This window comes from Choloepus didactylus, chromosome 2 (assembly GCF_015220235.1).
Source record: "Choloepus didactylus isolate mChoDid1 chromosome 2, mChoDid1.pri, whole genome shotgun sequence".
Taxonomy (NCBI): Eukaryota; Metazoa; Chordata; class Mammalia; order Pilosa; family Megalonychidae; genus Choloepus; species Choloepus didactylus.
In genome coordinates, this window is record NC_051308.1 from 246,567,944 (window position 1) to 246,580,107 (window position 12,164).

Sequence of the window (12,164 nt, forward strand, 5' to 3'; positions counted from 1 at the left end):
AGCTCTGCAGGGGAGGGTCCTATCTAGACTCCTGGGAGGATTTGGCTCCCCGACACAGGCCCCGGGCCCCAGGGCCCCCAGCTCTGAGCCGACACTCCGCTCTCACCCTCCCAGCCCTCAGGTCTCCCAGGGGGAAGGGGACACCGAGCTGCAGAAGCACCCAGCCCGGCTCTCAAGGCCCGGTCGTTTCCTGTGGGCTATTTGGGGAGACACATCCCCCATGTCCCCTGGGGTCCCCCAAGCCCCCTGTGTTCAGGGACTTAGGAGGCGGCCGCCCCGGCCCCCTTGCCCGGGATCCACCGTCCACAGAGGGGTTGGGCTGAGAGACCCCCAGCCCTGGGTCCCCCAGTGGGGAACGCTGACTCCGCAGGCCCCAAGTGGGAGCTGGAGCGGCAGCTGGCCATGATGAACAGCCGGTTCAACAAGCGCGTGCTCATCGACCTCTTCATCTGGAATGACGACCAGAACTCGAGCCGGCACATCATCTACGTGAGGGCTGCACCGGGGCTGGGCGGGGGGTGCCCGGGGGGCAGAGGGCAGGGGCCAGGGCTCTGCCACTGACCACCAGGATCTGCCTGCATCCTGGCCCAAATCCATCCCAGGGGGGCCCACGCCCTGCTCGGAGGGGTCAGCGTGGGCCCTGCTCGGAGGGGTCAGCATGGACCCTGGTCACAGGGGTCATCATGGGCCCTGCTCACAGGGGTCAGCATGGGCCCTGCTCGGCGGGGTCGGTGTGGGCTGTGCCCGGCTTGCAGGCGGTTGGTGGAGGCTTTGGAGCCACAGCAGAATGCCTGACCCGAGAGCCACCGCTGGCCACGGGCTGGAGGGCAAGAGGATCACGTGGGTTTGTCCCTCTGCTCAGAGCAAGGGACCAAGACCGGGGGACCAAGGGCACAGTGAGGCCACGCCAGCAGCCCACGGCCCCTTGAACCCCCCTCCTGTCCTCCCCGCAGCTCCCCCTCCCCTGTGCCCCCCGTGGCTCCCTGGCCTGGTCCCCCTGCAGCCCTCTGTCCCATCACTCACAGAGCGGGGCTCGGCCACCCCTGGGTGCCAGCCCTGGGCCCGTTTGGGTGGGAGGCTGGGAGCGGACGCCCTGCCCTGGCCCGGGCTCACACCGTCTGTGTCTGCAGATAGACCAGCCCCCCCTGGGCATGCCGTCGCGGGACTACTACTTCAACGAGGGCAGCAACCGGAAGGTGGGTTGAGGCCCGGCCTGCCTGCACCGAGCCCGCGACGCCCCCGGGCCTCGCCTCCACTCCAGCCCTCCCCCACCATCGGCCGGGGAGCACTGCCGCACCCACCCCACCCCGGCAGGACCAGGCCTGAGACCGCACCCTCCCTTTCTGCCCCCACCCCTTGGAGCTCAGAGCCAAGAGAGGGGAGAGAAACCAGGAACCAGACAGTGGCACGCTGGGGCCTGGGGAGTGGGAAGTGGGGGCCCAGGGGAAAGGGAAGGACGAAAGACAGGGAGCAGGCAGGGAGGATGGCAGTGGGCGGTGGCCAGAAGCATGAAATGGTCCCAGAGGGCTTCCTGGAGGAGGTGGCCTGTGAGTGAAGTGCTGAAGGATGGGTAGGGCCAGGAGAAAGGGCAGATGTGACCAAAGATGTGGCACGGGTTGGTGGGGCTGGGAGAGCCAGGCCGAGGGTCCTGAGGTGCAGAGGCAGGTGAGGAGCACAGCAAGGGGCTCACGCCTCCCAGTCTGGTGCGGATAAGGGGCCAGGGACTCAGAAGAGGTGGCTTCTGGGTTTCCCACCCACAGTGGTCAGGGACCCAATCCCTGACCCTGTGGCCCAAATCATCTGACAGGCCCCTCCCTGGGGGTCTGGAGGATGTGGTAAGGGAGAGGGGGAGAGGCCTCTGGCCTCTGTAACCGGGCCAGTTCTGGCTGGGGCCCGTCCCTAAATGGCACCGGCAGCCGCATGGTTCCATCCCCACACCAGCCGGGCAGAGGTGGCCTCACAGTCCCGGTCAGAAGGGATGGAGGCAGGACTGGAACTCAGCCCCGAGCCGCTGGGGGGCGTGGACCTCGTGGCTTCGGCAGGATGCACGGAGCAGGTGCATCCGGGCTGTGAGCTCACGGCCCCGCTGGGCAGGCTTGTCCCAGGGAGCAGGAGTGACCGCCACGGCTGGCTGGGGCACTCACGGGAGCCCCCGTCCTGGAGGGCATGGGCTGTGTGAGACACTCACGCTCCGGGGTGCTGCGTGCCACATGCCCACCCCACCCCAGCCGGGAGCCCCTGTGGGCGCAGACGCCACCCTGTGATGCAGCCTGCCGCCCACCCCCTCTGGCCCAGGTGCGGGACGCCTACCTGCAGTTCATGATCTCGGTGGCCACCATGCTGCGGGAAGACCTGAACCTCCCCGAGAACAGACTCATGGTCCAGCAGGACATGATGCTGGTGCTGGAGCTGGAGACGCAGCTGGCGAACGTGAGGCGGGGGCGCCTCGGGGCCAGGGGTGCACGGGGCAGGGTCCCCGGGGGTCTGCCCTGACCATGCAGACTCCTGCCACAGGCCACGGCCCCCCAAGAGGAAAGGCACGATGTCACCGCCCTGTACCACAGGATGGAGCTGCAGGAGCTCCAAAGCAAGTTCACCCTGAAGGTGAGCCCGGCCGGTCCCGGAGGGGGAAGCATGGGAAGGAGGCTCGGGCCTGGGTGAGGACGACCCCACAGTCAGAGGGTGAAGAGCGGGGCAGGGACGGAACCGAGAGTCAAAGGGTGGAGGGCATAGGCCACAATGGACCCCAAAGCTCCATCCGACCTCCTGTTGAGAAATTTTAAGTGTCTGGAGACACAACCCTTGCCTAGGACAAAACAGAAAAACTTGGGGCAAACCCGGCCCAGGTCGCGGGCCCCCTGGGCTTGCAGTTCGTCCTCACGGATCCTTAGATCCTTTCTTCAGCCGTGGCCTGGGCCCGCGTAAGCCTGCTGGGGTGCAGCTCTCTCCAAAGCCTAGAGACACAAACACGGCTTGCATTCTGCTGGGGGAGACGCACAGGGAAACGAAAATGTTAGACAGCGATAAGCGGGCTGAGCAGGGAGGGCGGCGGGAGGATGGTGGCCAGAGAGGCCCCCCCGGGAAGGGGACACCAGTGACGTCTGGGCATGCCCCGTCCAGGCGGGGCGGCTGCGCGTGCAGAGACCTCCTGAGAAGACAGTAACCTGGTCTGACTCAAGGTTTGAGAGGACCCCTGGCCGCCGAGGTGGAGGTGGGGTGCTGAGCTGCTAAAGGGGACACAGACCCGAGGCAGAGAAGTCCGTTGGGACTTGGGGAACAGCCCAGGCAGATGTGGCCGCCGGCGAGCAGGGAGGCGGTGAGAGGCGCGGCTTCTGGATTTATATTCTAGACAGGACTGGCAGCTTTTGCAAACAGACTAGTTATGGACTAGAAGTGAGAGGAAGAAGGCGAGTGGCCTGAGGGTGTGGAGCTGGCATGGGGGCAGGTTCGGGGGCAGATTTGGGGGGAGCCCAGGAACCCAGGTTCTTGCATTTGCTTTATAACGCTTCTTTCACACTTAGAATAGCCACGAAGTGAAGGCACCCACACAGCCTTCAACCCAGAAAGCTCCCCCAGGCCCCTTCCCACTACCACCCTCCCTCCTGCCCAAGGGGACCTCGACCCCACACCGTTGGAACCAGGCTCGGGGTCGTTTTCTCCCGGCTGCTCGTGCCACACGTTGCGGGTGAGACGTGGCCATGCTGCAGTGTCTGGTGGCTGTTGGCTCGTTTGCAGCAGGATTCGGTGCTGACGGCTGCAAAAAGCTGTGTCCTGGCTGAGCCCAGTTCTGGACTTGTCTCCACAGTCACCCTGGTGTGTCTTTTGGTGCACGCCCACGTGCATTTCCGTTGGAATGCAATGGCCACTGAGCATGCACGTGTTATGCTTTAAGGATGTCGAGCCATCATGGGAGGTGTCCTTCCCCTGCCTGGTGGCTTCTTCCCATCGTGGCCACTCTGGTGGCCGCTCACATCCACCTCCCCGACGGCTGAGAAGCCGCCTGCTGCTTCGCATTTATTGGCCGTCCGGTGGCCTTATTTTGTGACGTGTCTGTGCAAGCCTCCTGCCCTTTTGTTCCACTGGGCCGTCTGCCTTTTTCTTGATTTTAGAGGTCAAATTATCAAAGACTTGTCACTCTTTCCTTTGTGGTTAGGGTTCTTTGTGTTCTAAGAAATCTTTGCCACCCTCAAGGTCGTGTAGATCTGCAATCCACTGGGAGCTGACGTTTGTAGACAGTGAGATGCAGACATTCCATATCTGTCCTTATGGGAGGGCAAATGACCCAGCCCCGTTGACTGAAAACACACCCCATTACCCGCCGCTCTGCAGGGACGTTTGTTAATAATCAGGTGTGTGTGTGAATTTGGGGACTCTCTTCTGCTCTGTTGGCCTGTCTGTCCCCAGGCCAGTCACACACCGACTTTGTTTTTGTATCCAATAGAGTTCAGCATGACAATCTTGTTCCTCGAGATTGTCTTGATAAAACTGAGACTCAGCTTGTCGATTCCACAGAAAACCTGCTGGGATTTCGATAGGGATGAGAAAGACTGACATCATTACATCCTCCAACCCATGAACCTGACATTTAAGCTTTCTTTAAGTTCTTTCAATATGTTTTGTAGTTTCCTGTTTCAAGGTCTTACGTCCCATGCTAGATTTGTTCCTGGGGGGGGGTGGCTTTTTTTAATATGATTGTCAATGACATTATTTCGTAATTTGTCATCTTCTTTGATGCTGGAACATAGAAATACTGACCTTGGATCCAGAAGTCTTCCTAAATTCTAGTAGTTTATTTGTAGATCTTTTTGGATTTTCTGTGTTATTTGTGAAAAATATTTTTATGTCTTCCTTTTCAACTCTTACCACTTTTATTTAGTTTTCTTGTCCCCTTGGACCAGCTAGGACTTTCACCATAATGAAGTCCTGAGAACAATCTGCTTTAGTTTCCTGGCTGCTCAAGCAAATACTATGAAATGGGCCAACCTAAACAATGGGAATTTATTAGCTGACAGTTTTAAGGCTAAAAGAAACTCCAAATGAAGAGATCATCAAGGTGATGATGCTTTCTCCCTGGAGACTGTCCTTAGCTTGTCACATGGCAGCCTCTCCTGGCTCTCCCTTCTCTTCCCGATTCAGCCTCTTGCTTCCTGTGGCTTTCTCTCTCTCATGTCTGAATTCATTCTGATTATAGAGGACTCCACTAATAGGATTAAGACCCATCCTGATTGAAGTGGGCCACACCTTAACTGAAGTAGCCCCATCAAAAGTCCTACTTACATTGGGTTTGCACCCAAAGGAATGGATTAAATTTAAGAATTTATTTTTCTGGTATATACAGCTTCAAATCATCACAGAAGACATCTTATTTCCTTCCTGATCTGGCTATCAACATTTCGCCAGTGTTTGCTATTGCTGTTTGTTTATTGTCGTTGTTTTGTTGATTCCCTTTATCAGTTCAGGGAAATTGCTTTGTATTTTGAGTTTGCTACAAGTTTTTGTCATGAATAGATGTCAAATTTTATTAAATGCCTTTTCTGTTTCTGTTGAAATGACCACATGACTTTCTTTCCTTGGTTATCACAGTGAACTATAAGGATTTGCAAATGTTCAACCAGATGTGCATTCCTGGAATAAATCTAATTTGGCTGTGAAGTATTATCCCTTTTACATATGTCCGGCTGAATTCTGTTTGCTAATATCGTATTTAGGATTTCGCACCTGGGATCATGTGATCATAAGTTACAATGGTTAATTGTCTTCATTTCTTGTAATATCCTTATTTTGGTTTTAAGGTTATTCTTGGTCTCATAAATCAAGTTTAAAGAGCTTCACTCTTTTTTTCTTTGGAAAGTTGGGATAAAATTGGCAGTATTTCTTCCTTGAATGTCAGAGAGAATCCACTGGTAATACCAGATAGGCCTGGATATTTCTTTGTGGGAATATTTTAAATACTCAGTTTATTTACCATATAGGGCTCCCTATAATTTCTAATTCTTCTTTTGTTGGTTTTGCTAAGTTGTGTTTTTCCAGGAATTTTTCCATCACACTTAAGTTTTCAAACATATTGACATGACCTCTTATCTTTTGCCATCTGTAGGCTCTGTACTAATGTCACCCACCTTTTTTCCTGATTCTGATCGCCTGTGCCTTCACTCCTACTCCTGTAACCAGGAGGGCAGGGCTGGGTTTCTGGATGCCCAGGAACCACGTCTGCCCCTCTCCCTCCCTTTCTCCCCACTGCCTCCTTCCCCAGGGATTTAACTGGACTCTCTTCATACAAACGGTGCTGGCCTCTGTCGCCATCGACCTGATGCCTGATGAGGAAGTGGTGGTCTACGGCATCCCCTACCTCCAGAATCTCGAGGACATCATAGGTATCCACTCAGCTAGGTGAGACCCAACAAAAGTGCCAAGGGGCCTCACCAGCTCTGCCCTCTCTCCCCCTCCCCAAGAGACCCTGCTCTCAGGAAAGGGCCCCATGAAGCATTTACTCTGAGGAGAGAGGGACAAGAGAGGGTTACATTCCAGTGGCCATTGGAGCCTTACATTAGAGATGTGAACTTCTCCTTGGGGCATCTCAAGCATCCAGGGCCAGGCAGGTGTATCTGTAACAGGGGCTGGGGGAGGTGATGTTGTCTCGGAGGTCTTCTCCAGAACTCTGAACTCCCCGCTTGGGGAGGAAACTACTGGTCAAGGGTCCGTGAGCCACGTCCCCTCCTGGGTGAATACTGTTCCCCTGCTCTCTCCCCACCTCTGCCCCCAGGACGGTGCAGAACTACCTGATCTGGCGCCTAGTGCTGGACCGCATCAGCAGCCTGAGCCAGCGGTTCAAGGATGCACGAGTGAACTATCGCAAGGTTAGCCCCAGGGAGGAGTCCTCTGGCCCGTCACTCATTAGTTCATTCATTCATTCATTCAGTGTATGACACACGCATCTGCTATGGGCCACATGCCAAGCTCTACGCTGGGGTCAGAGTGGCAAAGAAGACAGATGAGGCACCTGGCCTGTTGGGGAGGACAGACAGTCAACAGATCAGAAATCTGCTCTAAAAAGTGTGTGGGGGAGCAGCTGAGGGTAGGGAGGATGTCTCTGCAGAGGTGACCTTGTAGAACTTTTAGGCAAGAAGAGGCCTTGGGAGAGATTTCCAGGGGGTAGGAACAGCCGGTGCAGAAGGTTCTAAGGCAGGAACCACACGAAGCAGGAAGAGGACACAGGGGGCAAAGGTGGGGGGAGGAGGTGGGGCCAGGGAGGGGCTGGGGCCAGGAGGGGGCAGAGGGCAGTAATTGCAGACCAGAGCAATGCCTCTGGCTTGTCTTTCATGTACAGTGAAAGCCCCTGGTGGCAGGGGGGCTGGGGAAGGTGGGGGGTGGTCTTGTGTCCTGCCTGTTCAGTCATTCTGGTTGCTCTGGGGAGAAGGCCTGGGTGGAGGGTGGGATCTGAGTGGAGGCAGGAGACATTCTGGAAGGTTGGCGTGATCATCCAGCTGGGAGGTGATGGAGACAGACCAGGGTACTGACAGTGGACAGATTCAGGAGAGGAGGTGGAGACCAAATGCTGATGGATTAGATATGGGAGATGGAGGAAAGAAGGGAGTCCAGGAGAATGCCAAGGTCCCTCTCCTGAGTGACAGAGGATGGAGGCCCTTCATGTGATGGGAGACTGGGGCAGGAGACATCGGTAAATGTGGCTGAGTGAATGAATGAATGCCTGGATTCTCTCCGGCCTGCCACCCTGCAAGGTGCTGTGTGTTGGTAAGTGTGGCAGAGTGAGTGAATGAATGAATGAATGAATGATGAGCACATACACAGATGCCCTCTGCCCACCCCACCATGCACTTTATGTTGGTAAATGTGGTGGCAGACTAAAGGATGGATGGGTGGATGGGGGATGGGTGGGTGGATGGATGGGTGGATAGAAGGAAGGAAAGATGGATGAAAGGATGGGTGGGTGGATGGATGGAAGGAAGGAAGGAAAAGATGGATGGGTGGATGGGTGGATGGGTGGATGCATGGATGGGGGATGGGTAGATAGGTGGATGGATGGGTGGATGGATGGATGAATGGATGGATGGGTGGATGGATGGGTGGATGGATGGATGGATGGATGGGTGGATGGATGGATGAATGGATGGATGGGTGGATGGATGGATGGATGGATAGGTGGGTGGGTAGATGGACTGGACGGGTGGGTGAATGGATGGATGGGTGGATGGATGGATGGGTGGATGGGTGGATGGATGAATGGATGAGTGGGTGGATGGATGAGTAGAAGAATGGATGGGTGGATGGATGGATGGGGGATGGGTGGATGGATGGATGGATAGGTGGGTGGATGGATGGATGGGTGGATGGATGGGTGGGTGGGTGGATGGGCGGATGGATGGGTGGATGAGTGGGTGGGTGGATGAGTGCATGCACAGATGCCCTCCACCCTCCCCACCAGGCACTTTATGGCACAACGGTGGAGGAGGTGCGCTGGCGGGAGTGCGTCAGCTATGTCAACAGCAACATGGAGAGTGCTGTGGGCTCCCTCTACGTCAAGGAAGCATTTCCTGGAGAGAGCAAGAATATGGTAGGTGGCACTGCTTTCTGCTCTCAGGTGTCGCTGTCCACAGCCTGCCCGGGTGGCTCACCCTGGCAAGCCTCCCCACAGTGTCCCTGCTCCATGGCAGGAGGGGAACGGTCACATTACCCCCTAGCCCCTGCAGCAAGTCTCACTGCTCCAGACCCGTGGGCGCCCCACCCTCCGATGGCACCAGGTGTATACTCAGAGGCATCCAGTGTCCTCCATGCCATCACACCTTGCTTGGGCTGCTTCCGAGTCCAAACAGGTGTTTCCAAACCCCCAGCCAGGGTCGTGCCCAGGACCCTGCTGCCTTGGCAGGTGGCCTGGGACAGGGACATGCTGTGGCCAGGCCCTGGGCCTGTGTGTGAGGATGAAGCCACAGCAGTGAGGACCCTGTCCCAGGGTCATCGTTCTCCCCACCTGTCCCTCCCCAGCCCTACCCAATACTGCAGAGTCCCGTACCCAGCAGCAACCCAGGACCAATCTGGGCCAGGTAGGCTTAGGTCCTGGCAGCCTGTGGGACTGAACACTGCAGAGGGCCCACCGGGCCACAGCTGGGGCACGAGGCTGTGCGTGCACACCCCCAGGTCAGAGAGCTCATCAACAAGGTGCGAGGCGTGTTTGTGGAGACCCTGGACGAGCTGGCCTGGATGGACCAGGAGTCCAAGGAGAAGGCCCAGGAGAAGGTGAGGGGCTAAGGGAGGTGCAGGCAGCCCAGCGCTGGGTGGCTGCCCAGACAGAGCCAACGGACAGCCCCAGCTGGAGCCCTGGCGAGCCCCCTCCTCCTTAGAACTCCCTGCAGCCCCGGGAGGAGGGCCTGGCAGACATCCTCACACCCACTTTGCAGATAAGAAAGCTGAGGCTGGGGTGGGGGTGTGAGCTGCTCCAGAAGGGGACCCCAGTCAGAAGCAGGATAGGAAGCTGAGCCCTTGGGTGGTGTCTGGGGAACCCTGCAACACCCTCAGGAATGTGTGGGGGCAGCCGTGGCCTTGGGGAGCAGGGCACCCTGAAATGAGGGCCAGAGCCGCCAGAACCCCTCTGGGCCAGTGTGACACAGTGGCCTAGAGACTCCTCCCAGCCCCCCAACACGGAGCCCTGCTGGCCGTGGATCCCAGGGTCTCATCTGGTGCTGAGTTATTCCCTGCTTTGCCCCGGGTGACCCCTTCACAGCCCTGCAAGGAGGGGCCAGGGCCCTTAGCCACCTTCCCAAAGCCCCTTGGCAAGGAGGTGGTGAGGGAGCCAGGACGCCCTGGGCCCCACTCTGGCCAGCAACCCTTCACCCCATGATGGGGTGGGCAGGTAGCAGCCCCTCCTCTCCTCTCCAGGCCATGAACATCCGGGAGCAGATCGGGTACCCCGACTACATCCTGGAGGAGAGGAACAAGTACCTGGATGAGGAGTATTCCAATGTGCGCCGGCTACCAGGCCCCGCCCACCTAGGGCCCCGCCCCAGGGCCACGCCTATCTCAGCCACGCCCCAGGGCCTTGCCTGCCCCCTCCCCCGGCCCCATCCAGCTGCTCGGCCTGTCCACCCGAGGCACCTGCCAGCCCCTCCCAGCTGCTAACGCAGCTGTCCCCACCAAGCTGTGGGGGGCTCCACCCCCATCCTCGGTCTGTGACCGGAAAGCAGACCCCGCGACTCTGAGGAGCTCGCCTAGTCGCATAAAGCTAGTGAGGAACTGGGGCACCGCGCGGCCCCTCTGCCTCCGGGGCCTAGAGGCCATGGGGCACACCCCTGGCCAGTCCCGCTGCCCTTCCCAGCCGCCCGCCCCGGGCCCTCCGCAGACCCAGCCGGGGCCGGGAGTGAGCACCGGCCCCAATCCCGCAGCTGAACTTCTCCGAGGACCTGTACTTCGAGAACAGCCTGCAGAACCTCAAGGCCAGCGCCGAGAGGAGCCTCAAGAAGCTGCGGGAGAAGGTGGACCAGAACGTGTGAGTGCACTGGGGGCCAGACCCCATGGGCAGGGGGATCTGGTCACAGGGACGGGAGGGCCCCGGGGGACGGGAGCTCCAGGCGACCCCCCTACTTGTCACAGCTGGATCATTGGGGCCGCGGTGGTCAACGCCTTCTACTCCCCGAACCGAAACCAGATCGGTAGGTTTGCCCTGCCAGCCCCAACCATTCCAGTGACGGGGTGAAGGGGCAACGTGCTGCCCCCACTCCTTCCTGGGGAGCAGACCCCCGGCACTCCCACCTGGGAGGACCCTCACTCCCTGCTGGACCACCTGCGGGGGTGTTACTTGTCCCCCGTGCAAGGGAAGGTGGCCTGCCTATGCAGTCAGTGAGCGGGTCTGGGGGAGAGGAGGGTGGGGTCAGCGGAGACCCCTTCCCTGGGCTCAGAACAGCAGGAGGCACTGGACTTGGGTCTGGAGCTGCCACCCACTAGCTCTGTCCCTGGCCTCTGTGCCTCGGTATCCTCAGTTGTTAAAGGGGAGTGGGGCTCCGAGCCTAGCACTCAGGAGGTGGGCCCCCAGGACCTGGCACTGGGAGGTGGGCCCTTGAGCCTGGCACCCAGAGGTGAGCTTGCTCACAGCTTCTGTGCCCCCTCCTTGGCGGGCAGTGTTCCCTGCTGGGATCCTGCAGCCCCCCTTCTTCAGCAAGCAGCAGCCCCAGGCCTTAAACTTCGGGGGCATCGGGATGGTGATTGGGCACGAGATCACCCATGGCTTCGACGACAACGGTAAGGGGGCTGCGTGTCCTCCCACTCCCACCCTGTCCACCCAGCTGCAGCCTAGAAAGGAGCCACCTGTCTTTCCTGAGGGCTGGGGGGGCTGTCCCATCCACCAGGGCCCAGCAGGGACCTTCCTGGTGCCCAGAGCAGGTCCCAGATGCCAGCCAGTCTCCACCTGCTAGGCAAGGACAGGCACAAGGGCTGGAGCCAGGGGCCAGGCGCCCAGCCCGAGCCCATGAACCGAGCACAGCCAGCTTACCATCACACCCAGGCAGCTCCTGGCCCCTGGCCTGGCACACAGCCCACACCCAGGGTCATTTCAGCGTCACAGCATCCTCCCCGACAAGGCACCGGCTGGCCCTGATGTTGTAGCCCCCTCCCCTGGAGGGGCCCCCCGCCTCATTCTGAGTGGCTGGTGCCCACACTCAGCCCATGTGGCTCAATGAGCAGACCCTTCCAGGGCAGCCGTGCCCAGGGGCCATGGGCTCCCTCACCCAGGGTTCTGGAGTCTGGACATCCCAGCAAGGGTGCTGGAACCATGGTGCCTCCCAGACCTTGGGACCCGAGGGCCCCGCCCTAGCCCTGGGGGGCCTGGGAGACCACCACAGCCTCCCTCTCCGGGCCCGAGCAGCCTCCAGCCACGGGCTGCCCCGCAGGGGCCCATTCTGTCTCGCCGACCATGCGCCGTGGACGCTGGGGCCCTGGGAGAAGGCACGAGGACAGGCCTGTGGGGCTGGGCGAGGGGCACACGCGGGGGGTGCACGTGAGCAGCCACCTGCGCCCCCGCCAGGCCGGAACTTCGACAAGGACGGCAACATGCTGGACTGGTGGAGCAACTTCTCGGCCCAGCACTTCCGGGAGCAGTCCGAGTGCATGGTCTACCAGTACGGGAACTACACCTGGAAGCTGGCGGACGAGCAGAACGT

The 12,164-nt window shown here is 59.2% G+C and overlaps 1 protein-coding gene across 1 annotated transcript in view; it reads left to right on the forward strand.

The window, feature by feature from the left end:
* Positions 1-12,164, forward strand: part of MMEL1 (membrane metalloendopeptidase like 1) — a 33,785-nt gene that overhangs the window by 19,932 nt on the left and 1,689 nt on the right. The window contains exons 7-19 of the mRNA XM_037828718.1: positions 371-489; positions 1,131-1,196; positions 2,296-2,430; positions 2,515-2,604; positions 6,254-6,390; positions 6,764-6,857; positions 8,444-8,572; positions 9,154-9,252; positions 9,892-9,975; positions 10,395-10,498; positions 10,603-10,661; positions 11,128-11,247; positions 12,029-12,162. Coding sequence (XP_037684646.1) covers positions 371-489; positions 1,131-1,196; positions 2,296-2,430; positions 2,515-2,604; positions 6,254-6,390; positions 6,764-6,857; positions 8,444-8,572; positions 9,154-9,252; positions 9,892-9,975; positions 10,395-10,498; positions 10,603-10,661; positions 11,128-11,247; positions 12,029-12,162 — 1,370 coding nt within the window. The remainder of the gene's footprint in view (positions 1-370; positions 490-1,130; positions 1,197-2,295; positions 2,431-2,514; positions 2,605-6,253; positions 6,391-6,763; positions 6,858-8,443; positions 8,573-9,153; positions 9,253-9,891; positions 9,976-10,394; positions 10,499-10,602; positions 10,662-11,127; positions 11,248-12,028; positions 12,163-12,164) is intronic.